The 27622-nt window shown below is 39.8% G+C and overlaps 1 protein-coding gene across 2 annotated transcripts; it reads right to left on the reverse strand.

The window, feature by feature from the left end:
- Positions 1 to 4464: 4464 nt before the first annotated feature.
- LOC115742291 (U3 small nucleolar ribonucleoprotein protein IMP4) lies at positions 4465 to 9124 on the reverse strand. Of its 2 annotated transcripts, XM_030676493.2 has the most exons (10): positions 8849 to 9124; positions 8658 to 8741; positions 8138 to 8247; positions 7952 to 8002; positions 7511 to 7654; positions 7332 to 7421; positions 6551 to 6657; positions 5412 to 5496; positions 4907 to 5015; positions 4465 to 4861 (listed from the first exon to the last, which is right to left on the reverse strand). In XM_030676493.2, the coding sequence occupies exons 1-9, from the start codon at positions 8958 to 8960 to the stop codon at positions 4917 to 4919; spliced, it is 882 nt and encodes a 293-aa protein (XP_030532353.1). In that variant the 5' UTR covers positions 8961 to 9124; the 3' UTR covers positions 4465 to 4861; positions 4907 to 4916. The 2 variants fall into 2 exon arrangements, with proteins under 2 accessions (XP_030532353.1, XP_030532352.1); XM_030676492.2 differs by having other exon boundaries at positions 4465 to 5015.
- Between the last annotated feature and the right edge of the window lie 18498 nt (positions 9125 to 27622).

Here is a 27622-nt window from a genome sequence, read left to right on the forward strand (position 1 = left end):
TGGGATTTTTTTCAAGATCCTTAAAAGTAAGACGAAGAAAGGGCCAGTACACAGGACGAAGTCGAAAGGTTGCGTTTTGGGAAAAGAGATCAAAGGGAAAGCGTAATCATCATTTGTACATTTGGAGATCACCAAACCAGAGGAAGATATTTTAAAAGAGGTAAATCTTCGATTTACATCTTTTAAGGGGGCATATGTTGACACTTAAAATAATCCAAGAGAGACTTATGACAAGCACGTGAGGAAGCGATAATCAGCTACGGGAAGAAACACTGAAGCAATGAACGTTTCAATCAGAAAGGTGCCACCTGTCGGGATAAATTCTGGTGCCACTTCCTTCTAGAACAAGAAAAGCGCGCGGAGGGAGGCCACGATCGAAGCGGTTGGCGGTAATCCCCACGAGGTAAAAAGAAAAGGCGCGAAGACTAGGAAACCGTCATCCACGTGGCTTATGGAAAAGAGCAAAACGTGGGGCCAAAGGAAGAAACCGCTCGGCGGTTACTAAAGAGCTTGCCTATAAATACCTCGCAATAGCAAGATACACACACACACAACAAATCCAAAACACTTGCATTTTCAAACTAGCTCTTAGCTCTTAACCTTTAGTCTTTAGCCTAGCCTAGCTGTAGTCTTCTGATCCCCGTCGTCGATTCAATTCCGGTGAGTATCATATCCAGAGTTAGGTATCGTCGATTAGATTCCAGCGTCTACTCATTAGGTTCAGCACCGTCGATTAAATTCCGGTGTTGCACCCTTCACCCATCTTGTCCAGATCCGTCGATTCAATTCCGGTATTGTGTCCTATAATTCCCCGTCCAGTCTTGTCGATTGAATTCCAGCATTGTGTCCTATATTATCTCCCGATCCTGTCGATTCAATTCCAGGGTCACGTCGAAGTCTGTCACATACTGTTACTATTGCACATTGGGTCGTCGAAGTTGTCAAAAGCTCGTTTGTAACGCGTCCTTTTGTGTAAATCTATTGCATTTGACATTCTCTGTCCAAAATCGACCCAGAACTCGTTTTCGGAAAACGAACGGATTAAGTTCGATAAGAGATTCTCGCGTAAGCAACCTTCATTGGGCCATAGTCAATCTGGGCTTAGAACCCATTACCAGCAAAGCCTTGTCGAGGGATTTTAACGCGCAACAATTCCACAGCCCCTGCATGCCACCTTGGCAGCCTCGCCATTTCTTTTCGCTGCATCTCTCTCGTTGTGTGCGTCTCCGGAACTGAAATTGATGGGGAGTATATGTAGTCAAGGGAGTGGTAGCCGTGGGAGAGGTGCTCTTTCCATTTTTCTAATTTGTTATTGTAAAGTTACTCTTGCAGGTTACGTTTCGTTGTAACAATATACAATTCTCATTAGAACTGGGTGGGTTGTTCCGTGCTTCTCCAACTAAAACTCATCTACTTTACTTAGCATACCACCAAAAGCGAATCACGTAGATCGGATGCAGATGAGTTTCCGGAAAACTGCAGATGCAGAAACCTAGTCCTTATCAAAAGACAAGTACAACAAATGGTAACCAGTTTATATAGCAAATCATCCATATTCTAGCACATTCACACAGATTTATGCTACCATTATATCGGAAATGCCTTCGAAGAAAGGAAAGAACCATTGAATAAAAGAGGGGATGACAGAGACATGAATTACACTAACCAAAACATATGGACCACGTAAAAAGACAATATCCGCGGGGGTGGGGGTGTTTGGTTGGTGAAGTGTAAACACAGAACAAACCTGAAGGAAATGTAATCTTGACTGATTAGCAAAAGTAACAATGTGTTTGGTATCAGGCTTAGGCACTGGAAAGAGATGCTTTGAAATATTGGCCGCTCTTTGTCCCAACCGTAGACAAATGGATATCGATTCACAAAAACTTCATAATTTCACAATTCACGGTAACATGTATAATTGGACTGAGAGGAAGTTCCATTAACCTATAAAAGAAAACCAAGCCTTCTTCTAACAAGATCGACTTGTTCGATATACCTGCGTCCGACCGTATGCCTTCCGTACAATATCAACGACTCATTTACTTTATATTGCCAGAGAGAAACGGACCTCAATCTCGCGATACCACATTAATTCTTCAGAATATGTAGACATCCCAACAGCTCAAAGTGAACCTCTTGTCAATCATATTGCTTATCTCATAGATCATTTCAATTAGCGCATTCCTTTTCTCTTAACATATTAGTCAGTCCTCTACTCTCAAGCATACTCTTCATTGTCACGTATTTTCAAGAGAAAAGAACAAGACACGAAAGACGTGTTATTTTGTGCAGTATATGATATGAACTTCGGTGGCAATCCACCACCGGGTTTGTCGAGGGACAATTTCGAGAAAACAAAGCATAAACAACAGAAAAGCAGATTACGACTGGCGGATCCTGGATTATCAAAAAAAAAAAAAAAACAGAAAAGCAGAGATTCTACTGATTAAAGTTTTACCTTGGTCGAGAAGTTGTTAAGAATCAAAGGAGGATGGGCCTCAGGCATAGTGCCAATCGCCTTTTTGTCCTCAATATCATGCCTTGTAACCTACATAAATACACAATCAAAGCACCTAGTTCTCAAGAGAAAAGCTCAAGGGAAAAATCAAGAGGAAAATATGATTCCGATTCACTCACCGCATTGAGTAATCCAAAATACGCGGTTGGACCAAAGGGTAGATGGCTTATCATCAAACCATCCGGCACACCACGATGTTCATGAACCAAGATCACACATCAGTGAAGTCATGTGCTCGGCAAGTTTCAATAATTTCAGATGTAACCTGCATTGAGGATCTAATTTAGCTAAATTACCGACTTCCGTTAGGCATGTCGATAACGAATTAACAATCTCCAAACTCCAAGTTTCACTCACACCTATGTTCTCCCCCCTGAAGACAATGAAACTAAACTTCAGACTCGTTTCTATGATCATCACCCCATTTCAACAGCCCTGGTCTTGCATCAGTAATTCCTGCACAAAACAGAACAATATGGAAGGATATCACAATTAGAGAAAGAACACTCCACCGACCTGACCACCACGATTCATACGCTGTGCGTTAGCGAATTCAATTGTCAGTTCCTGCAAGTAGCACCAATACAAACAGCAAATAGAAGGGAAACGCCAACTGCCAATACAACTACATTATCGAAGTGGCCATCTAATGGACACCTCAATCCAATCAAACAGAACGATTAATATTTAAGTTGTGAGACACTGATTACAAGCTAGTGAATAGTGACCTAACTGATATATTAATTTTCCACATGGGTTACGCCCTTTGCATTGTTCGTTAAAAACCGTTTTGTTTGTTCAAATGACAAAAGCAGAAGGACCAGTAGATGGACGGGACATGATCTTCTGTCGGCATGAAGTAACAAGAAGAAGCAACACAATGGTTGCATCCAACAGGATATAAACATCAAAAGGCACACAGCAGTATCGGATTCACTAAGCAGATACAATCACCCTCCGGGTTGGGGAAAAAGAAAAGAAAGAGAAAATCATCAAGAAGGTCCCCAACAATCTAATGGGCAGACTAGACTAAACTCTCTCTTGGAAGCCGTGGAGCCTGAATCGGTTAACACGTTGAAACTAGACAACACACGGCATCTGCTACTCCTGTTTTTGGTTAGATGATGATTTCATCATCGAGCTGAATACAGGAGATGTGAGCAGTCTTCAACCAATCTTTCCCCTTTTAGCACCTCTCTTTCGGCAAAGGACAAGAATAGATAACGAGAGAGGTAAAAGAGTTGTGAAGCCCCTCGAGAGACATACGCAGTAGCTGACCACATCCCCAGATGCTCGACATTATGAGAGATGTCTAGTATTGTAGCCCCTCACATTTCAGAGACTTCAAATTTCTGAAAGTCGAGATGTATAGAGATATAATGGTGGGTGGTAACAGCCCGTCATCTGGAAACGACGTTGCCTCATCGCACTTGCCGTGGATACACATGTAGCTAACAGAAGGCAGACTTTGCAAACTCCATTCCATCCTGCTTGCAACCAGTCGGCTGCAATTCCCAACTTCAAGAGATTTCAAGCCAAGGGGCAAACCTCCCTATGGAACTGATCCAATTCCTGGTCAATCGCACAGATGCAAGTACTGAAGAGATGGAAGCAGGGTCCTCATGTCCTCAGGCAGCAAAAGGAGGTGTTCACAATGGGATATTTTCAGCCGAGTTAGTTCGGTTCAGCCATGGAAAAGCCTGAAAATTCTGACAACCACATACGCTCAAGAACCTGAGAGATGTGAGATTCTAGAACCATGGTCAATTACAAGTAGCTGATTCAACTCAAGTGATGGTGATTTTTGCGAATAGCGACGTCTACAAGACAGGACATCATCATCTTAAACAATTGTCTAAGCCTTTCGGATAACTTTGAAGTTAGCTCACATGGCAGTGGCAAAATCCATCATCACCTCAGAACAGACTAAGAGTTAAAGATGGAGGGAACAATTTTATATTGACCTTTTCACAAATTGCCCATGCAGCGGAATCCCACCATCATGTGATAGAGGAGAGGAAATCTGTCTTGCCTGAGGGGCGATATCTCACCTTTAGATGGAGAAAGAAATTCATCTCAATGTAATGTAGAAAGTAGGATGCTACGTTAATGATAGTCCAAACAAGAACGAAAAGCCCAAGTAGCCCTCCTATATATAACAGGAACATACTACAAACTCTCAGTTCTAGTAAAGGAAATTTGAATTACAACACCAGTGGTTACGTTCTCGGGGCCCTAGAAAGCATTTAATGAGCAAAGGAGAAACAAAGAGGACTCCGGAGTGCACATTCCACCACATTCTTCTCATAGGCAGAGCATCCAGGGTTGAAGATGGTCACGAGCTATCCAGGGGAATTTCTAAGAGACAAATGCATCGAAACATTTGCCATACCCATCAGTCTCCAATGAACTTCCTTTTACTTGATGTGTTCATATATGGCCTGATGACCCATTCAATTTGAGCTTCAGTCTGATCCACTGTGCCCAACTTTACCTGAATCATCCAAGGAGAATATAAGAGAGAAAAATGGGAACCAAGGTACATAATGCAGGCTAGGCAGAAAAAATAAATTACAGAAAGAACAAAAACCAACATCTAAGGTTTCAAGAATCTAACATTTACAGTTACTTTAAAGCTTGAGAACAAATAATATAGTTCCATGTCTCCACAACAGAACTATCGTAGAAATCATGATAACAAAAAAAAAAAAGCATGAAGTCTCCAAAATTCCCCACGGAAGAGGGGGAATTACAGAAACATCTATGCGATGTATATATCCGTGCTTCATGGGCCCTGGCCCTAGTAGAACATATCCTTCTACAAGAACGTAATACAAGGGATAACAAATAGACTGACTTTCCATGCCTCACACAATAACTGCCAAATTACCTGATATAGGCGTAATTCAAACCGAGGGCCTATTTCCTTAAGCTCGACACCTTTGGGACCGCCATGCTTCTCATAAAGATGATGCCTGCACAAATGAATCAGCAAAAGGTAGGAATGAGAATGCTGGCACCATGAAGCATGAGTCATATGACATTGATAAGTAGACCAATCACAAAATGCTATCACATGTTAAAGGATGGTGAAGGATAAATTGGAGCCTCGATGATCAGGTTCTCCCTAAAGGAAAGAAGTTACTTCTGACTTACAAGCTGCAATAAACCAAGTAATGACTTCGAATTTTGAAAATCCTAGTCTATTCAATGGTGGGAGAAGTTCCAGGGTTCGTAATTTCTGGCACTTTAAGTTTTTATGATTACAGAAGTACTGTTGCAACTTCTCCTAATTCTATATGTTTTCTAGGTCTCCAAGAGATTAATAGCAAGGATAAATCCTTAGGTAGTATTTTCACTAAACTTTGTTGGATAAAAATACATAACCCTCGATATTGCTGGCAGTAAAACGCAAAGAAGAAAAACAAAGATTTGTCTTCACTTGGAATAAAGATTATATGGATGCCCTCAACACACTCATTCTCATTAAGCTAGTAGGAGAAAAGGATGTCACGGGGAAAGCATTGCACATCCACATGATGGCACCAATTAAATAATGGAAATGGTAACATATCAGGCCCATCATTTCTCATAAAAATCATACTAGAGAATGTAGGTCTACGTTAAATTGCTTGTTTCCTGATAATGCCAACATCTTGAGAAACATTAATTTTAACGAGCTGTAGCTGCAAGACAAATACATTTCCGGGGAACAGCAGATGCAGAAACCTAGTCCTTATCAAAAGACAAGTACAACAAATGGCAACCAGTTTATATTGCAATCATCCATATTCTAGCACATTCACACAGATTTATGCCCGCCTTAGTGTGTAGATGAGAAGGATGCTCAACTTAGAACCATTATATCGGAAATGCCTTTGAAGAAAGGAAAGAACCATTGAATAAAAGAGGGGATGACAGAGACATTAATTACATTAACCAGAACACATTAACCACATAAACAGATAATATCTGCGGGGAAGGGGGGTTGGGGTGGTTTGGTTGGTGATGTGTAAACACAGAACAAACCTGAAGGAAATGTAATCTGACTGATTAGCAAAAGTAACAATGCGTTTGGTATCAGGCTTAGGCACTGGAAAGAGATGCTTTAAAATATTGGCCGCTCTTTGTCCCAACTGTAGACAAATGGATATCGTTCACAAAAACTTCCCGTAAACCAAACCAAGATAATATACTTATTTGCACCAATTACAAAGGATAAATATCTTGCAACAATTACTTCGTAATTTCACAATTCAAGATAACATGTATAATTGGACTGAGGGGAAGTTTCATTAACGTATAAAAGAAATCAAAACCTTCATCTAATAAGATCGAGTTGTCTAGTATACCTGCGTTCGACCAGAAGCCTTCCATTCAATATCAATGACTAATTTATTTTGCATTGCCAGAGAGAAACAGATCTCAATCTCATGATACCACAATAATGCTTTAGAATAAGTAGACATCCCACAGCTCAAAGTGAAACTCTTGTCAATCATATTGCTTATCTCATAGATCATTTCAATTAGCGCATTCCTTTTCTCTTAAAATATTAATCAGCTCCCTACTCTCACGCATACTCTTAATTGTCACATATTTTTAAAAGAAAAAAAAAAGAAACAAAAGTTCAACAATAGTTCACCAAAAGTGCTCGGAGAGCATGTAAACCGCTCGGAAGTCATGTTATTTTGTGCAGTATATGATATGAATTTCGGTGGCAATCCACTGCTGGGTTTGTCAAGGGACAATTTCAAGAAAACAAAGCATAAATAACAGAAAAACAGAGATTCTACTGATTAATGTTTACCTTGGTCGAGAAGTTGTTAAGAATCAAATGAGGATAGGCCTCGGGCATAGTGCCAATCGCCTTTTTGTCCTTAATATCATGCCTTGTAACCTACATAAATATAAAATTAAAGCACATAGTTCTCAAGAGAAAGCTCAAGGAAAAAATCAAGAGGAAAATATAGATTCCGATTCACTCACCACATTGAGTAATCCAAAATATGCAGTTGGACCAAAAGGTAGATGGCTTATTATCAAACCATCCGGCACACCGCGATGTTCATGAACCAAGATCACATCAGTGAAGTCATGTGCTCGGCAAGTTTCAATAATTTCGGATATAACCTACATTGAGGATCTAATTTAGCTAAATTACCAACTTCTGTTAGGCATGTCAATAAAGAAATAACAATCTCCAAACTCCAAATTTCACTCACACCTATATTCTCCCCCGTGAAGACAATGAAGCTAAACTTCAGACTCGTTTCTATGGAAAATCATATTTGTTTTACATCATACAATACTACCAAAAGAACAAATAATCACTGCATTTCACCAGCCCTCATTTTGCATCAGTAATTCCTGAACAAAACAGAACCATATAGAAGGATATCACAATTAGAGAAAGAACACTCCACCGACCTGACCGCCACGATTCATACGCTGTGCATTAGGGAATACAATTGTCAGTTCCTGCAAGTAGCACCATACAAACAGCAATTAGGAGGGAAATGCCAACTGCCACTACAACTACATTATCGAAGTGGCCATCTAATGGAGACCACAAACCAATCAAATAGACAATGGTTCCCTTGAAGACAAACCCACCTTTATAAACTGTTTAAGAGGAGCACTAGGATCCCTCGATGTAGTGAGCAATATTTTTGGATCTCTCTCCATGGCATGTGCATACTCATCATCAATGTGTGTTCTCGGGACTACATTTGAGCAACACAAAAGGCACATCAGCAATATTGTCTTTCTTGAACAAAAAATCGGCTTCATAAATTGTAAAGGAAAACCATCACATGGTGTAGACATCAAATGAATAATTCAGACACCCCTTCTTCAACTTCAAAAACTATGCTGGAAATTTCATCTTTACAAAAAGACCTCATCTCTGAAAATGTGCAGTCCCCAAAATCCAAAACAACCAAATTTTCATGACTTATGCTGTCTTAAACAGCAACCAGAAACTTATGACATTAGTATGAGATTCCGGATACAAAAATCAATTGTAACACTCGGATCAGAATCCTCTAGGACTATTTCACATTATTATTTCACATTATTCAAACACATGTTTCAACATTCTCATGGGAGAAGCAGATAGTAGATGACTAAGTACCAGCAGTGTTCTCATCCTCGAGGTCAATCTCTTGCCGAAGAGCGGCCTCCTCGTTCCTCAGCTCAGTTGGGATCGCCTTTCCCTCTGAGAATAATAGAAAACAAAACATGTGAACAACCACCGAGATGAATCGATATGCATACACAAAGAAAGCGGATTCATAAAGCAGATCATGTGGGTTTGGCTTTCACCTTCAAGGGCTTGCTTGATCTTTCGCTTCTTCTCGTAGAGCAACCGCTCTTTGCCCTCCAAGTTCTTCCGGTACAAGTACTCTCTCCGCAGCCGTACGTTTCTCCGGAGCATCACTTCCCTTCTTTGATTGTGAGGAAAGAAACCGGCAGGAAGATTCGCCTGAATTTAGCGGGAAGATGTGGGAGCAGATCAAATTAGGGTTTTTCGCGGAGGAGAAGAGAGGCGGGGTTTTAGGTTGTTTTGTTGCCGCTCGCACTAGGAGCCGTTGCGTTGACACTGGATGGTTGACTTGTCAAGGGTGCTTATTGAAAAAAAAAAATCATAGCAAGAGAAAGACTGGAGCTGACTAGAGATCTCGTACTGCTTCGTCTGAACTTTGATATGCAAAATTCGAGGATATTTTCTTAAATAAACGAAAGAAAAATATTTTCTCTCGTGATAGTGGAGAAGGTAGATTCCACGTCATTTTCGAATTGTTATTATCGAGTAGAATCATATAGTAGCGTCCCACGCTTAGGTGAGTCATCAGAGCTTCGACTCTCGCATCGTCGACATGTACTTCACACAGTGTATTTGAACAAATTTATCAGCGACGTATCCATGATTTAAAGACACTAGAGAAAGATAATAAAAAAAATGAAAAACTTTTCTTATTAAGGTGTTTTAATTTGCTTCTAAAGATTAAATTATTTCACATTACCTAACCTTCATTTTATGGAAGTAGTTAGCATCTATATATATTTGCCAGCATTTTTTTTTTTTTTTTTGGTCGAATTTGTTAGCATGTTTAATTAATGCACATAACTTTTTGAGTTGTAAAAGTAGATCTTCATCTCAATTTTTTTTAAACGAAATGTCTCTTCACAATTAAATTTCCTTGAAAAATGAAAGAATTAAAGAAAATGGAGTTGCAGCAATAAAATAAAAAAATAGCTATTAAAAATAAAAGGGTTAATACCATGGAAAACCCCAAACCGGTACACTTGTGACAAATTTACCCTAAATTATTTTTTTGACCACAAAAAACCCTAAACCGGTACATCTGTGACAAATTTACCCTAAATTGGTACACATGTGACAAATTTACTCTCTATTAATTTTCATTAAATTTAACTATCAAATTGTTGATTTAGTGACATGTGATAGTTGACGGGTATACCAATATGGGGTTTTAACCCTCTATTTGTTCTGGGTTTATCAATTTGAGATAGGCGATCTTCGGATCCGACAGGTACGGTCTCGTGGAAGGCAAAAGCATTAGAGACGAGGTCTTCGAGCCATCGCCTTTCTTTGTAAGATCGAAAACTTGTTTTCCGTATCATTGTTACCGGGTTATCCCCATGGTCTCCATGGTCGGGATCTTCGCTTACCGGCGCCCCTAAGGCTTACCTATTTATGTCAAATCGTGAACCTCCTTCCTTCGGTAGTCTCTTCTTGTACGATGACACCATCCATAGCGCACGGATGGGTGGAGCACCAATGGTTGTGTCCTCCCATACCGTAGCGGACCAAAAGCCAAAACAAAGTGACGATTTAACGAGGGGTGAATTTGTCACATGTGTACAGGTTTAAGGTATTTCGTGGTCAAAATAATTAATTTAGGGTAAATTTGTCACAAATTTACCGGTTTATAGTTTTTGGTGGTAAAAAAAATAGTTTGGAGTAAATTTGTCACATATGTACCAGTTTGGGTTTTTCGTGGTCAAAAAAATAGTTTGGGGTAAATTTGTCACGAGTGTACCGGTTTAGGGTTTTTCATGGTATTAACCCAAAATAAAAATTGCAAGATTTACGACTTCTCTCCAATATCAAATAGTGGTATTTGCTAGCAACAACATAATGCTGGCATGTTCTCACAATATTATTTCTAAATGGAATTTTTTTTTGTTTGATTTGTTTGTCTAATCTTTTACTTCGAATATTTTATGTAGTTAAAATTGGCTATATATATATTAGCAATATTATTTATTAGTATTACTGTAATTAACCAATTTCATCTCATTTTCTGTTATTTATCGTTTTTACGGCTATTAAGGGTGAAAAAAGAAGTTTCCTTGGAAAAATCATACGTGGAAGATATTTCTTTACCCCGTAAAATTAATATGTATTTGCATATGGTAACAAAAAAACATAACGAAGGGTTAACAATATCCAAGTGATTTGGAGGATTTATTGGTTAACCCATGAAGATAACTATCATGTCGGTTTTATAAAGCCACTTTTATTCTCTTTTAGCTTAGATATAACCTAATAGAAGGTACTTTATTCCCGATTGCAATATATTGTATTTGAGATATAAGCAGTGGGATTGATCATAATGTGTATACTCATCGGTCTGTGATGCTCTTTACTTGTATATTATATAGTTTTTTTTTTGTGGGTCGAAGATTATACAGTTTTTTTGTTGGTCAAAAAGATTATATAGTTGAAATAGCTATTAATTTGCTGAAATTAAATTAGTGCACAAAGATGCGAGTATAGTGACACGGATTTTCTAATGTTTATAAATCTTGTTTGAGAGGTTTAAATTATTTGATTGAGTGAAGTGATAAATAAGTGTAACTGGTCTTTAATGGAAGCCTCACCTCATATTTTCTGGCCGTCCATTCGAATTCATCCAAATTGCTGCGCACAACTCCATCTCCTTTTATTGCACGAAAATGTGTGATTTTCAATATATATATTAAATGATCACTTGCATAGTTTATAGTAAATAAATGAATGAATTTTTTTCACCTTCACAGAAATATCTAAACACAGATTGTTATCGAAAATCAAAACTTTATCCATTGACAAGATATTTACTTTACACTAAAGTCAAAACCAGAACCCTCCATCTTAAACAATAGAAATTTAAAATGACGAGGATAGATCATTCAGTGCACTCAATGTGGACAGCATAGGACCCCTATGGCAACACTTTTGTTTTAGAAATCAAGTTCTGGCCAGAAGTTGATTTCTGATCGGAGAAATTCGTTTGGTGACGATTGAAAATTTCTACTTCTGAAACATTATTAACATAAAATCTTCTACAACGAATTATTGTCAGCAATCGAAAAATTTCTACTTCATTTTTAATTTTTTAAATTTCATTAAACAAATAATTTTTATTATTAATAATATTTGTTTTCTTTTTATAAATAAATTATTATTATTTATTTTTCACTTCGGGAGCAGGCGGTGATAGCAATCGGCAATGGTTGGCGGCAGTGGGTGGTGGTCAACAGGGGGCGGAGGTCGGCGAAGGGCGATGGTCGGTAGCAGCTGGCAGAGGTCGGAGGCTATGGTCGGCAAGGGCAGTTGTGGACGACGGGTTGGTGGTCGGCAAGGGTTGGCAATGGTTGGCGGCGGCTGGTGGGGCAATGGCGGCGATCGGTGGTGGTCGGTGGCGGGGCAATGATGTTGGGCGGTTGGCCACCGGGGGCGGTAGTGGACGATAGGCGGCGGTAGTCGACAGTTGGCCACAAGCTGCGCCAGCGATTAGCGTTGGGTGGAGGTGGTCGGTGGTTGGTAGCGGTGAGCGGTGACAGCAAAGGAGTGATTAGGCGAGAGATGCCTAATGAAAGAAGGGTGAGATAAGAAGTGCTTTTTGAGTTGAGAAGCAATTTTCTTTTTACTTTACAAATTGGGGGAAAAACAATCTCAAAAGTGAAAATTCACTTCAAAAGTAAAAATTTCTTTTTGAAGTAAAATTTTTTACCAAACGAATTGCTGGTTCAGAAGTTGTATTACCAAATAGATTTTTACTCTATAAGTACCACTTTTAGAGGAAATTCTCTTTTGAAAGTGTCACCATGCGCACCTTTAGCTTCAAGCTTCCCTGCACTGAACATTTTTACAAGGGGAAGAGCATCTTTACTTTGATCGGTCAGCTCCATACGCGAAAGTGCAGAAGCCATACGAATCTTGCTGATTTCAGAACATGCAAAGACATTTTGTCAGACTTCGAGACTTGTCAGCCTTAAAATACACATGCACGCACAACACAAGCTAATAATCGTATGTTGCCATGCGATCACTCTCTTCGTGTTCCCAAAGCTCTGGTTTATCCTCCTCAGGGGCCTGCGGGGGGCAGATCTCATAGCAAGGGCTGCCTTCGCCTGATGCCGAAGGAAAAAAAAAAGGAAAAAATATTAAAATATTATTAAAAATTATCCATGTCAATATCGATTATGCCATGTAGGACGGTTGGCTTTCATATTTGCGATTTTCGATCAAAAGGATTGAATAGGTAAAATTAAAAGGCCTAGGACTTCTCACAAAAAAAAAAGAAAAAAAGATCTAAGATTGAATTGGTAAAAATGTAAAAGGTTTAAAACTTTTTTGACAATTTTTCCTTAATTTTGCTTCTTTGATTGCAGGAAAGTAAGAAATATTCATTGTCATTGAGTAATGAGAAGTTACTTCATTACGCAATGATTTTGTTATTAGTTGCGAATCTAACGTTTCAAGTGTTAATTCATCTTTTAAATTAATAGATCTATATAATGACATCAACGATTTCTTTTCAGTAAGTGTTAATATTTTTCTACGTGCAATTATTTGTATTACGGTATCCAATTTATTTTTTATTTCTTCATATTCAAGAAAATTGATTGTGTGGACCTTCCTATGATTTTGTCTCTCAGTTTTAGCTTGCAATAAGCAAACATAGAAGGGGAAAAAAAATGGAAATGTGGAGTCAACAATTGAAAAAGAATAAGGGGGTCTTTCGGTTTCCACCAAACAATTTTGTGGCTGACCACTGACCGTCCCACCGTCATTCCGTGGTGGATGGTCAGCTTAGCCGCTCCCAAAAAAATGGAAGATTGCCTTTGGAAAGCGCTAAATTTGCACTCGTTGGGTCCAAATCATGATCACTCACTCAAAAATAATAGAAAAATATTAACCCACGCAAAATATGAATACGATGTACGGAAAACAATCAACGCTTGCTCTGATACCAATTTTGGATTTTGGGAATAGCGGTTGAACCTCAGCATTCCAAGATCAACAATCAACTCACCAATGCTCGACTTACCGACGGTCGAAGATGCAACCGCACACTGGAAAACGCGAGTTTGCGCCTCCGAATATGTCTCACTTGATCTGTATGTAATATTGCTTTAATGAAAACATTGCATAATTGTTCTTCTAGAAGAAAAGCTATTTATTTTCTTCTTCCTCTCTTGCTCTTTTCTTACATTGGATGAAAATTTTTTGGACGGAAATAAAACACAGTTATCTCTCATGTCTAACTACCTCCTTGTTTTGACCCCATGATAGGTCCTTTTAAATAGAGCGATGCTTATGTACACTACTTGTTCTCTCCAAAAAGAACTTCAATGAATATAGGTCGTACCGTTGGTGACGATTCGCCATAGTGATGATACGTAGGACGTGTCGATCATGGTCGCGTGTTCAAATTTTATGGTTTGAAGATAAAAGTAAAAGTAAGCGTGGATCATGGAGTCCGAAAATTTTCTATTTGACCTTTAGAGGTACTCATAATCCATTTTCAAATGTTTAATTCTTTTAAAAGTAGATATATGTTTACATTAAAAATTAGCTCTTTATAACTGATGCAGAGTTGATTTCGTGAGAAACAAAGCTCGGTACTGAAATCGATTTGAAGCAAAGTGTTGAGAAAACATTTCTTTTGAATATTTTGATTCTGACAAAATTATCCTTATTTAGAAAGAATCTATTTAATGCCTATGAATATTTTATTTCAAGGTGAACATGTGAACGATTCCAAACCCGATGTTCGGACTCAACCGATAGTCCTAATATATTTGCTTTCGAGATAGTCAAAGTCTTTTATTCAGATGGAGGAAGAGGTTGTCTTTGAAGACTTAATCTTGAGAAGACTTGTGTGACACGTCGGCAAGGACTTTATCGTAGCTTAGAGTCACTATTCCAGTGTGTTCGGTTTGAGAGAGTCTCTAACTTCTTAAAACCGCTTCTGAACAATGTTCGGATTCTGCAATATCTTTCTCACTGATTCTAAAGACCCACGTTTGGTGGGTTTCCATTATTGGCAGTATTATTTATGGAAGTCCGTAATCTTTGATTGACAAGATTATTTTCCAATTAGATCAAGAGAATATCTACGATTGGATATTACCTTCCAAGAATAAGGTTTGCTGAATATTTGAATTAACTGTACTTATAAAAACTGAATATTTAGTTGTATCGGCGACCGAATCTGAGGAGTTCAAACTCAACTCCAACGGCTACTACATCTTCCCAGATACGGTCTCGATTCAATCGCGATTGAAAACGTTCAATCAATGATTGAAGGGCGATCCTCTGAAGACTTGTCCAACAGCTAGTTTGGGAATAAAGGAGTAAAAAAGGAAGATCTATGCTAACCAGCCGAGAGAGATAAGAACTTACAATTCCAAAGTATTTGAGTTGTTCGGATTCACATATTTGTTCTAATGAGCTACAAGCTGTACCTTTGAGAGTTTCTTGTAAAAGTGATTAAGAGTGATATCTCTTGTAACTTTTATTGATTCATTTAGTGGAATCCAGTCAATCGGCTGTCATCGTGAAAGAGTGAACATAGGCTTGCTAAGCCGAATCACTATAAACTTTGCATGCACTTTTTTCTACTCTAAATCTCCTTTACTGCGTTTAGATCTCTATACATGATATTCTGAACTCTATTTCCAAACTATATCTGTTTGTATTTTAAACTTGTTAATATTCCGCATTATAGTTTCAAAACAATTCAGAATCACTTATTCACCCCATCTAATTGATATTGCTAGATACAACACAAAGCTCGATATTGAAAACGATTTGGTCGGAAACAGAGCTCGGAACTGAGATCAATATGGCTATTGGCAAGTTATATGACAGTCACCGACAACTACGTAATATAGTTGGTAGAACATATAATGATGGTAGAACTTATTACGAGTACGAACAATGATTATCAATGATCACGAGCTGCAACTATCAAAGTACAATGACGAGTGGTTGAAGAATCTCTCGTTTCAATGAAGAAACCAATATGTAGCCGGTTTTTAAACTCAACTATAAATTTCAAGAAGGACCCTCACAAAATATAGAGGAATCCTTCGATGTGAATAGGGTTTGCACCATTTCACTAGCTTGAGCCGAACCTTTTTGCTATCGCAGCTATTTATCAAAGCGGATATAACGGATGCTTCGGCTTTCAAGTCCGGGCTCGAGTTCAATATGAACGCGACGGACATCAATCCGGATGTCTTCCAGCCAAGTACTTTCTGATGAATTGTGATTGTAGCTTACATGAAGAACCCACCCCCTTTAAAGTGAGCCCAATGCCAATTTGGAGCCGGAGCCGGAGCCGGAGCCTCCTAAGGTTTTCCAGGTAGATACTGCATTGAACCATTCACAGATCGACACGTGGCAGATCAGGGCCAATGGTCAGAATTTTCAACGAAGCAAACTGTCTCCAAGTTCATGTTCACGAGGTCCACTGCTCTCTCTCTCCCCAACTTCACTCTCTCTCTCGATCGACCAGATCTCCGCTTGACTGCCTCGCCAGCCACCAGTCCCTCGACCAAAACCACGCAGCCAGCCTCCGCCTCCACCGTCCCGAAGTCCCCTCTGCTGCCACCTCGGCTCTCTCTTCGAGTTCACGACTTACTCTGCTCTCTCCAAGTTCAGCCTCTCTCCTTCAACCAAAACTCTTCACTCGAAGAAAACTGTTCCCTCGACCAAAAACACACAAGCGAGCAGCTCATTCGTGCACGAATCTTGTATGTATTCTTTTGTAACAGAATCATACATGATCCATGCTGGACACAACTAGTGCTTGATTGAGGCCTCATAATGTTTTCCCTAGAAAACAAGAAACGTGCACAAATGAGCTTGAAGGAGCTCAGTAGGTTTGTTGGATGTGCTGGTAATTGAGGAAAGACAGAACTAGGAACAAATCTATCCGATGAAACAGTACACGTTGCGTTGCGCTGATCGAAGATATGGCGATAGAAGCTTGTGCAAAATGAGTTAGATCATGTGGAAGGAAGGCCTCATGATGGTCCACTCTTGGGATTGATACTTAGATTAAGAAGAGTAGTAGAGGACCTACAAAGATGTGACGAGACCTTGGGGAAAGATACAGATCACTGAGAGCTGAAAGGACTTGATAGATTATCCAACTGCATTACAAGTGAATGACAAACAACCAAAGTTTGTCTTGCCTCTGCAATCTTGTTCCTAAATCATAGTTGTTGATTCGCCCCAATTAGATTATGCAGTCGAAATCTGTCACACGTGTTTGAATACGTCCTTGTATTTAGCTTTGCATGTTTTCTACCTCTTTCTTTTTTATGCCAAATTCATCTAATGGAATTGATGCAGCCACCTTATCAAAAACTCAGGGAGACCTTGCAACTGATGTCTACATTTCAGTGTGAAGATTTGATTGGGGACTCACGCCGGCATTTTGCTCACTTGTAGGAGTGGCTACTACATACAGCACGAATCTCCATCCACAAAATTTGAAATCTACTGCAGAACCGCTATTGGAGAAAGTCCTGAATCCTGAAAGAACCACTGTATCTCTGAAAAGAACTCTGTAGTGCAACCCAGAGCAGATGGAGAAAGCACAAGTACCGAAAGCGGAGGGAAGCTACGTGATCAAGGATTAGCATAGAAGATATTCACATTTATTGATTGCTAAAGCATGGGAATTCTAGGTGTTGAGTCATGGCTATTCACAGAATTAGTTTATGTCATTGGCTAACTGTCGAGAATGCCGTTTTCTGGTGGGTTATAGAGAACATTTTATTTTGTTCAAATTCAATTACAGATCTGTTATTCTTTCTTATCATACGCCATGGAGATGGTGATGTACATAGCTCTCGGCCATATAAGAGTGTACGCATATATTAAGAATCTAGTCTGAAACCTACATTCACCTCTTTTTATTCTTAATAAAGACAATAACCTGGCTATTTGTTTCAAAAATTACTTCTGCCCTTGACCTTGATCGGTATCTTTTACATTCAAACGAGTTTGCATTTATGTCCCTTTCCACCATACTGGGTGCTTGCATGTTCCCTCCCGCTTCCTGAATTTCCCTGTCAAGTTCCGGAAGCAATATGTCTAGGCCAATAAGATGTTCATAAAAACCAGTTTCTTGAAGATCGATAACTGTTCCCTCGGTGGATGTTTGCATTGCGCAAGACTGCAAGCTACCGAGGGCATGGAGAACCCTCAATAACAAGCATCTTCTGGGTGTGGCAATAGGTATCAAAAGCAGCACCATAGGATATTGCAAGCTACATCTTTTGCTCGAGAAGGCAACTAGATGGTTAAGTATCAGTGCCAAGGGTATTACTCAGACAACTCCCGACAAACCACCTCAATACAGACATACAATAATGATGAACAAGAGTCCCCCCCGTTTAAAAGGAAGTTACATCGAAAGTTTAAATTTCATCCGAATAGCACAATTGTACAACCTCAGGCATGAATATCACACGGGGATTCATGTTATTAGGATCAAATTCAGTACTATTAGCATCCTGCAAACCAAGAATAGGTCGTGCAAATTCAACAACAGCAATCTGCATTCCCAGACAAACGCCAAGGTAAGAGACTCTGTTTTCTCGGGCATATTTTGCAGCAAGAATCTTCCCTTGCACTCTGTGTCACCAAAACCTCCCGGAACTAGAACACCATCTGAACCGTGAAGAAACATTAAAATGACAAGTCAGAAGAGGTCAAAACAAAAGGGTGGAGCAGAGTACAGAAAGCGTATGTAAATTGCTGTTCCAGGACCATCAAAGCCTAGGACAAACCAACCTATAATTTTTTTCACACAGCCTTGTGAGCTTCCGGGTTCTGCAATTGGAGCCATTCAATTGGCTATCCTAAACATCAGATGAAAACCCCTGCAACATATGCCTTTTAAGAAACGATTAGTGCTATCTATCAAATCTTCCCATGGTTATACATGCTTAAGTTAAAAACCAAATTCAGGTAGCAGGAAGACTCCCTCCGGCAAGCTGAACTGATTCTTATGGAGGTCGCGCTTCTCAAGATGCATCAAATGCAAGGCAGTATCTAAAATACTAACAAGTTTTCATCTGGGCAATTATCTACCAATTTCCGTGAACTTCTTTAAGGAAAACCACCATAGAATTCAGAGCTTACAAATACACCAAAGCTCAAAATGCTTCAAAATTTTCCAATATCACGTTTCTGGAAGCAGAAAGCCACTCTAGGCCCTTAATGAGTGCACACATTCATCTGAAACAAGGGATTCTCAATGCTTTTGGTGGGGTGGGGGCTATATTGCACCGACACGACACATCAACACGTAATTTTTCAAAAAAATAGAAAATTTCGACACGTTGGGACACGTTATATATTAAATGTATATATTTTTATATACGCATGATAAATTATCATTTATATATAAAAATATCGGCGGTGAGTTTTTTTTTCTTCTATTAGATATTCACGATTAGGTTTTTTGGGCTGGTTTGGTATATTAGTTTTGGAGTGGCTGGATATATAACTTAAGTAAATATTTTTTTTTTTTATAGATTTACATGTTGACCCCTAATTTATTGAGAATGCTTAAAATTAATCTCGTGCGTGTCAAAATAGTGTGTCAAGATGCTGGACTCTCATGGTGCTGGTGTATCTGAAGTGCTGACCGTGTGTTTGTCATATGTCGAAGAGTGTCGTAAAGTGTCGGAGAGTGTTCGACACGACACGGAGGCCTCCGAAAAGTGTCTGTGTAACATAGGGTGGGGGAGGGAGACCTCAGTATTTATTTAAAGTGGTCTGCACATTCCCGACTATTTGTGTTGCGACCGTGCATTATCTATGTCTCTGGAATCGTTCGATTCATTCATCCCAAAATGTTGAAAAGAGTTTGATAACAAATATATTTAAATTTTACTAATCAACATGCCTAGATAAATATATTTCAAATAATCTCTTTGCATAGCTCGAAATTACTCTTTCCTATTTCACTGTGCCACAGTTTAGCATTGTTCAAATTACCACACTTTTCGACAGAAAAAAAAAATTACCACACTGGCAAAACCCTCAATGAGCAAAGCTTCAGCTTTTGGATTGCAAAGAGGGAAAACTCTAATCTGGGCTCGTCGGACGCAAATATAAATATACCTCAACCTCTCTCGCTCTCTTATTTTTACTTTGCATCTCTCTTCTCCGATTTCGTGTTTCCATAATTGTTCGGCGTCTGACTTTCCGGGGACGCATGTTGCTGCAGGCGAACGGTGCGGCCGGAACAAGGCAAGGCCTTGCCAAGCATAAGAAGACCAGAGACAGAGTGGAAAGCGCCGAGGAGACAGGTAGCGGAGAAGCACGTAGAGTCGGTACTGTTCCAAGGGAAGAAGATGGGCGAGAGGACCAACATAGACAGACTGGAGCTGTTTTCCGGGGGGAAATCCACAAGGAGGAAGAGAGGAGGAAAACCGGCATCCTGCCGACCGTTGTTCTGAAGCGGAGCTCCCTGCATTAACCGAGAACATCGTCCGCCACTTCTCTCTCTGTTTCGTCTTAGGTGAAGATTGAGAAGAAGCTAAGAAATGCGCTCACGGATGGGTGGAATTTTGGTTTGTCGAATCGATTCATCTGGTCGCGGATCTGAACAGAAATCACGACACCGAGTTTGAGCTGTAGCAAATTCGTGAAGAAGGGGTTCACTTTGGCATCGGATCGAGTTTTGTTTGGTTTAACTAAATTAATCAGGTGAAGGCTTGGTTTTATGAGTTCAGTGGCCAGGCAGATCAGTTTTTCTTCGGGCTTTTTCCAAAGCAGAGTAAAAATAAAAGTAGTTACCAAATCAGGTTTAAAAAAAATATATTTATCAGACCAGTTGCCACTCGGCAGTCTTACTACCGAGCGGCACCTGGCTCGGCAGTGATACAGCCGAGCGGGGCTCGGGAGGCCCGCTCGGCACTTAAATGCCCCGCTCGGCACTTAAATTGCCGAGCTAAGTGGCAATTAAACTGTTGAGCAACCAAAACTTTTTTTTTTAAATTTTTTTGTTGTTGCTCCGCACTTTGAGTGCCGAGCAACAATCCTTTTTTTTTTTTGTAAATTTTTTATTATTTTATTTTAATCATTTTTTAATTTCTTTTTCTTGTTTTTTTAATCTTTTTTTATTATTTAATTTGTTTTCATTTAATCATTTTTTTAATTTCTCTTTCTTGTCACTCCATCTGCAGCCCCGTCGTCTCGTTCGCTCGTGCACCACGATGACGCACCTCGACTCGCCAGCCCTGTCGCCTCGCTCGTTCGCTCGCTCGCTCGTGCGTCACAATGACGCACCTCGACTCCGGGGCCCCGACGCTTTGCTCATTCATTTGCTTGCTTGTTCTTCTTTTTCTTGTTTTCTTTTAATCATTTTTTTATTATTCAATTTGTTTTCATTTAATCATTTTTTTAATTTCTTTTTCTTGTCGCTCCGCATCCCCGTCGCCTCGCTTGTTCGTTCGCTCGAAGACACGCCTCGACTCCGCGGCCCAATCGCCTCGCTCGCTCGTGCACCACGAACAAGCGAGGCGACAGGGCCACGGAGTTGAGGCACGTCATCGAGCGAACGAACTAGCGAGGCGATGGGGCCGCGGACGGAGCGATGAGAAAAAGAAAGTAAAAAAATGATTAAATGAAAGCAAATTGAATAATAAAAAATGATTAAAAGAAAACAAGAAAAAGAAGGACGAGCGAGCGAACGAGCGAGGCGACGGGGCCGCTGAGTCGAGGCGCGTCATCGTGGTGCACGAGCGAGCAAGATGACGGGACCGTGAAGCGACGAGAAAAAGAAATTAAAAAAATAATTAAATGAAAACAAATTGAATAAAAAAAAAGATTAAAAGAAAACAAGAAAAAGAAATTAAAAAATGGTTAATACCATGAAAAACCATCAACTGGTACACATGTGACAAATTTACCCTAAATTATTTTTTTGACCACGAAAAATCCCAACCTGGTACACTTGTGACAAATTTATCCCAAACTATTTTTTGACCACCAAAAATCCTAAACTGGTATATTTGTGATAAATTTACCCTAAACCGATTCTTTTGACCACGAAATACCCCAAACTAGTACACACGTGACAAATTTACCCCCCGTTAAATTGATTTAATATCACGAAAAATCCCAAATTGATAAACCCGTGACAAACAGAGGGTCAAAACCCCATATTGGTATACCCGTCCACCGTCACGTGTCATCAAATCAGCAATTTGTGAGTTAAATTTAACAAAAATTAACGGAGGGTAAATTTGTCATAGGTGTACCAGTTTGAAATTTTTTGTGGTCAAAAAAATAGTTTGGGGTAAATTTGTCACAAGTGTACCAGTTTGGGGTTTTCCGTGGTATTAACCCATTAAAAAATTATTAAAAGAAAATAAAAAAATTTACCCAAAAAAAAAAAAAAAGATTGTTGCTCGGCACTCTCAACAATAAAAAAATTATAAAAAAAAAAAAGGAGATGGTCACTTGGCGGTTAAACTGCCGAGCAACCACTCAGCTCGGCAATACAAGTGCCGAGCGGGTCTCCCGAGCCCCACCCAACCTTAAGATTGCCGAGCCAGGTGCCGCTCGGTAGTAAGATCGCCGAACGGCACCTGGCCTGGTAAATTTTTTTTTTTTTTACCTGATTTGATAATTACTTTTGTTTTTTCTCCTACTTTGGAAAAAAGCCCTTTTTCTTCTTGCCTTTTTTTTTTTTTTTGGTCCCCCCTTGTAATGGGACAGTCGAGATGGATCCCGGCATTGAACTTTGACTTACAGATGATGTTCCAAGCAAATTTAGAAGCACTAGTATTATTTCGTGTTTGCCTGTGATATCCTTCTTTAAGATCCTCATAAATGACGGTGAACTGCTCTTGCATTTATATTAAAGGGTTCCTTTCCGATCGGTGGGATCAATTCTGTTCTCGTCGTTTTTGTGGTCGTCGTCGTCTCTCCCGTACTGCGCGAGGAAGAAGAAGAAGGCATGGGTGAGGTGGGTTCAGAAGTATTTCAAGGACTGCCTGTGCAACGCCAAAGGACGAGGTGCCGTTTGGGTTCGGGCTGGAGAGCCTGGTGGGTCGGGGGCGTCGCCGAGATCCCCCAGATCATCACCAACTTCCGCACCAAGTCCAGCCATGGCCTCTCTTCTCTCTCTCTCTCCAGCGAACCCCTTCTCTCTCCCTCTCTCGTGAATTCAAATTTTGGATCTCTGCCTTCGCTCTCAGATTTTGCTGCTCCGGGGCTTTGACCGGCGGCGGGTACGTGGTTCGACGAATCTCCGTTGTTTTTCACCGTTGAGGAGGCTGATGAAGCCGTCGTAAGAGGCTGTGGAGAAGTGAGGGACGGTGACACCACGAATGTCAGGCCCTTTTCCCTTAAATCTGTACCTTGTCCAATTTGAATCAGATTTCTATTTTAGCCACTTTATTTCTGGCGCGGAATTGTTCAGAGCCTATATGATTGTAATATGATGTCTCATTGTCATACTTTTGACGAGAATTCACAGCATCACCTAACTCAGCATGCATATCGATCAACGATGTGAGAGCCAAAACATTTCACCTATCTCCAATTCCAAGCAGGGGTGAGCGAGCGGTTCCCCACCCGGTCCGGTTTTCGGACCGTCCAATGGAACCGGTAAACTATCCAATATCTCATGATATCTCAAAACAACACAATAAAGAATCGAGATAATCATATATAAAAGCATAACAACGACGGAAAAGCCGAATGATGGTCTCGGTGCTAGATGTACTTGTGGCATTTGAGCACCATAAAAAGAAGTCACTCTGCTATTATTAGAGGTTTCACAGGACTAATTGGAAGGTCATGATTGTGCTAGTTGCCGTACGATCTTAATGTACTAGTTTTGTGCAACTGACACAATATCTTGATGGAGAGAAAAGGGAATAAGTACATTATAAGTGTCATAACTTGTATACTACATTCATTTGAGTGCCATAACTTTCAAAAATCATTCACTTGAGTGTCACGTCGGAGCAAAATCGTTCACTTGAGTACTATAGCAATTTTTCCGGCGTGCCACGTCAGCTTTTCGGCTGGCCACGTCGCCTTTCTGATCGTCACGTCGGATTTTCCGGCGTCCACATCAACATGGCACTCGAGTGAACGATTTTTGAAAGTTATAGCACTTAAGTGAACATTTTAAAAGTTATGGCACTCAAGTGAACGCCGTACAAAAGTTATGACACTTTTAGTGTACTTTTCCTATAGAAAAGATAACGAAATCTGTACACACTTACCTTACCCAAAAAAAAAAAAAGAAGATAACGAAATCTGCTAAAGTGAGAATCACTTCCATGTATTTGCTAATACATGTCCAACATGCATGGTTTGCATAATCCCCATCACATATGAAAGAAAGAAAGGAAACTTTAAAGTTACGTCTAAGAAATTTAAAAAGAAATATTAAAATCGATCGGTCCGGTCGGGTCCTATACCTCGGGAACCAGAAATCGAATGGCCCGGACACCGGTTTCAATTTTAAGGATTGGAAACTGGAGTGTCGCCCTTTAAAATCGGAAACCGGATCACCGGTCCGGGCTGTTCCGGCTCGGTCGGTCCGACTTACTCACCCCTATCTCTAAGCACATTACGAACCCGTGAACCGATTTCCCTAGACATAAATTCCCAACTCCCTCGCAGGCTTGAATTATGCTTGCTTGCTATTGTCACAGGAGTAGACCTAAGGCCATATTTACACATCTTGAGGAATAAAACAAAAACATCATTAGACTATCTTGCCTGCACATACTCGCCCATCATTGAATTCATAGACATCTCTCCTGGGGACACCATCAAAAACCATTCTTTCTCCTTTTACCTTCCCCAACTTCGTCAGAAAATTTACCATCGAACTCTCAAATTCTAAAGTTTGTGTATAGTTAGATTTAACAATGAAGATTACCTGAGCATATTTACATGATAATTATGTAGAGCAACTGGATATTACAATATCAATTACGTTCAATCAGTATGAATTAATGAAGATAATAATCGGCATTTTATAGCCAATTCAGCCGATTCATGCCATCAATCCTCCTTTGCTTTTGCTACCGAGGGCTTTCCATTGAAAACAGAATAATGATCTTGTGGCCATATATACTCCTTTCTTGTTCGAGACCCTCGGGGGATAAAGAGATAATGCATTTTCTATGGTAATCATCGTCAAATCCAATGCCTAGTCGTGTTGCCACATTGGAGGTTTTGAACTTTTTACCACAGAAATTGCACCAGTCGTGGGGTATATTTAAGGGTGATCGGTTCTCGATCCGATCCCACCTAGGAACCCGAAACTGAATCGAAAGGACTGGTTAACAATTTCTAGGATCGGAAATTGGATCGAATGGTCTTGGGACCAGACCAGGCTGAATCAATGAAACTGGTGAATTATTAGTTGGGGTTTTCATTTTTCTTCTCTTTACGTTTTGTGGCAGCTCACCCTCTCTGTTCCCTCGCCATTTCTTCGTTGCTTAACCCCCTCAATAGATCGTTAGGCACGGAAGTAAATGGCATGAGAACTTTGCCGAGTTGAAATTCCAGGTCACCCCCACCTTCAAACATCAAACTGCAGACTTCCCCCATTCCCGTTCATTTCACACCCCGACAAAACCCAATCAGATATAAAATAAAGGGTTAATACCATGGAAAACCCCAAACTGGTACACTTGTGACAAATTTACCCTAAATTATTTTTTTGACCACAAAAAACCCTAAACTGGTACACCCGTGACAAATTTACCCTAAACTGGTACACATGTGACAAATTTACTCTCTATTAATTTTCATTAAATTTAACTATCAAATTGTTGATTTAGTGACATGTGATAGTTGACGGGTATACCAATATGGGGTTTTAACCCTCTATTTGTTACGGGTTTATCAATTTGAGATAGGCGATCTTGGGATCCGACATGTACGGTCTCGTGGAAGGCAAAAGCATTAGAGACGAGGTCTTCGAGCCATCGCCTTTCTTTGTAAGATCGAAAACTTGTTTTCCGTATCATTGTTACCGGGTTATCCCCATGGTCTCCATGGTCGGGATCTTCGCCATTGGCTGCCCCTAAGGCTTACCTATTTATGTCAAATCGTGAACCTCCTTCCTTCAGTAGTCTCTTCTTGTACGATGACACCATCCATAGCGCACGGATGGGTGGAGCACCAAGGGTTGTGTCCTCCCATACCGTAGCGGACCAAAAGCCAAAACAAAGTGACGATTTAACGAGGGGTGAATTTGTCACATGTGTACCGGTTTATGGTATTTCGTGGTCAAAATAATTAATTTAGGGTAAATTTGTCACAAATTTACCGGTTTATAGTTTTTGGTGGTAAAAAAAATAGTTTGGAGTAAATTTGTCACATATGTACCAGTTTTGGGTTTTTCGTGGTCAAAAAAATAGTTTGGGGTAAATTTGTCATAGGTGTACCAGTTTAGGGTTTTTCATGGTATTAACCCTAAAATAAAATAAAATAAAATAAAAAAGGAAAAAGAAAATTCTTCGTTGAAGTTTTCCCTATTAAATTGAACGAGCTAGTGAGCAAATTGTCAACATTATGTTTATAATAATAATAATAATAATAATAATAATAATAACCGTCACATTTGAAAAACAAAATAAAAAATAATTGGTTCAGTCATGGCGGTCCGGCTCCCTCATGGAATTTGGGACCGGACCGAAAGTCACATGTTTCAATTTTATAGAATCGAGAACCGTACCGGTGCTTTTACGAATCGGACCGAACTGGCCGATCCCGTCTGGTTCGGGTGGTCCATCTTGCTCACCACTAGGCATATTGGCACAAGGAAGAAGATACAACAAAGCACATTATGCCATCAACATCAAATGCACCATAGGATTGACAGCATAAATCAGCTGAACTGATCATGAATTTCGTTGATGTTGGGACTCAGTTTTATTGAGAAGTACTGATTTTGATTTTTTTTTTTTTTTGCGACCAAACAAATATAGAATTTTTCTGAATGACCAAAATTAAATTTCAATAATTGTGTGGGGCCATTTTCTAATTTCGAAAAGAATGACATGAAATTTCTTTTTTGGAACATGATTCTCGCCGAAGCATAGTTTCATTTTAAATTGTTATTCACAAGGACGTTGTTTGGATGGATTTGCCCTAACAGTTGCTGCTTCAGATCCCGAACAAATTGAGGCTATTGCTTGCCGCGAGGCCCTTCGTCTATGCGTTAATCGCCGACTTCGTGATCCAGTTGTTGTCGAATCTAATAGTAGTAATGTGGTTGCTGCTATTCGACATCTTCAACGATTGCCTTGCTCCATCGATGACGCCCTCTCTCTTCCGACAGAGTGTACGTCTTCTCCTATTCTGTAGGAATGTATTCTGCTATTGGATCGGGTTACATTTGGCCAATGCCCATGCACTGCAAACCAGGCCGCACACTGGCTGGGCTAGGCCCAGAGGCACGGCGTTTTACTTTGCAACTGGCTCTTGTACCCACCCCTGTACTTAAGGTCCTCCTTTGCCCGGAGGCCTATTTCTCTTGTAACTTGACTTAATGTTTGTTTCTAATAAAACATGCCTTCGATAAAAAAAAAAAACAATAAAAAAATCTTCTTGGTGACACGAAAAATAAATAATTTAAAAGATATATATTTTCTAAAAAATATCACTTGTATAATTATAATAAATAGACAAGCGAAAAATATTCTTATCATCCACAATAATATTTAAACATAATTTTTTATCGAAAACCAAAACATTGTCAATTCACAAGCTATTAACACTCCCAT

Source organism: Rhodamnia argentea, chromosome 5 (genome assembly GCF_020921035.1).
Source record: "Rhodamnia argentea isolate NSW1041297 chromosome 5, ASM2092103v1, whole genome shotgun sequence".
NCBI classification, from domain to species: Eukaryota; Viridiplantae; Streptophyta; class Magnoliopsida; order Myrtales; family Myrtaceae; genus Rhodamnia; species Rhodamnia argentea.

What these genes read in the sequence shown, in the direction of transcription:
- LOC115742291 (XM_030676493.2), bottom strand. Translation starts at nt 8,960, where the DNA reads ATGCTCCGGAGAAACGTACGGCTGCGGAGAGAGTACTTGTACCGGAAG. An exon ending in GATCAAGCAAGCCCTTGAAG is followed by an intron (nt 8,742 to 8,848) that starts GTGAAAGCCAAA and finishes TATTATTCTCAG; the next exon opens with AGGGAAAGGCGATCCCAACT. An exon ending in ATTTTGGATTACTCAATGTG is followed by an intron (nt 7,422 to 7,510) that starts GTGAGTGAATCG and finishes ATATTTATGTAG; the next exon opens with GTTACAAGGCATGATATTAA.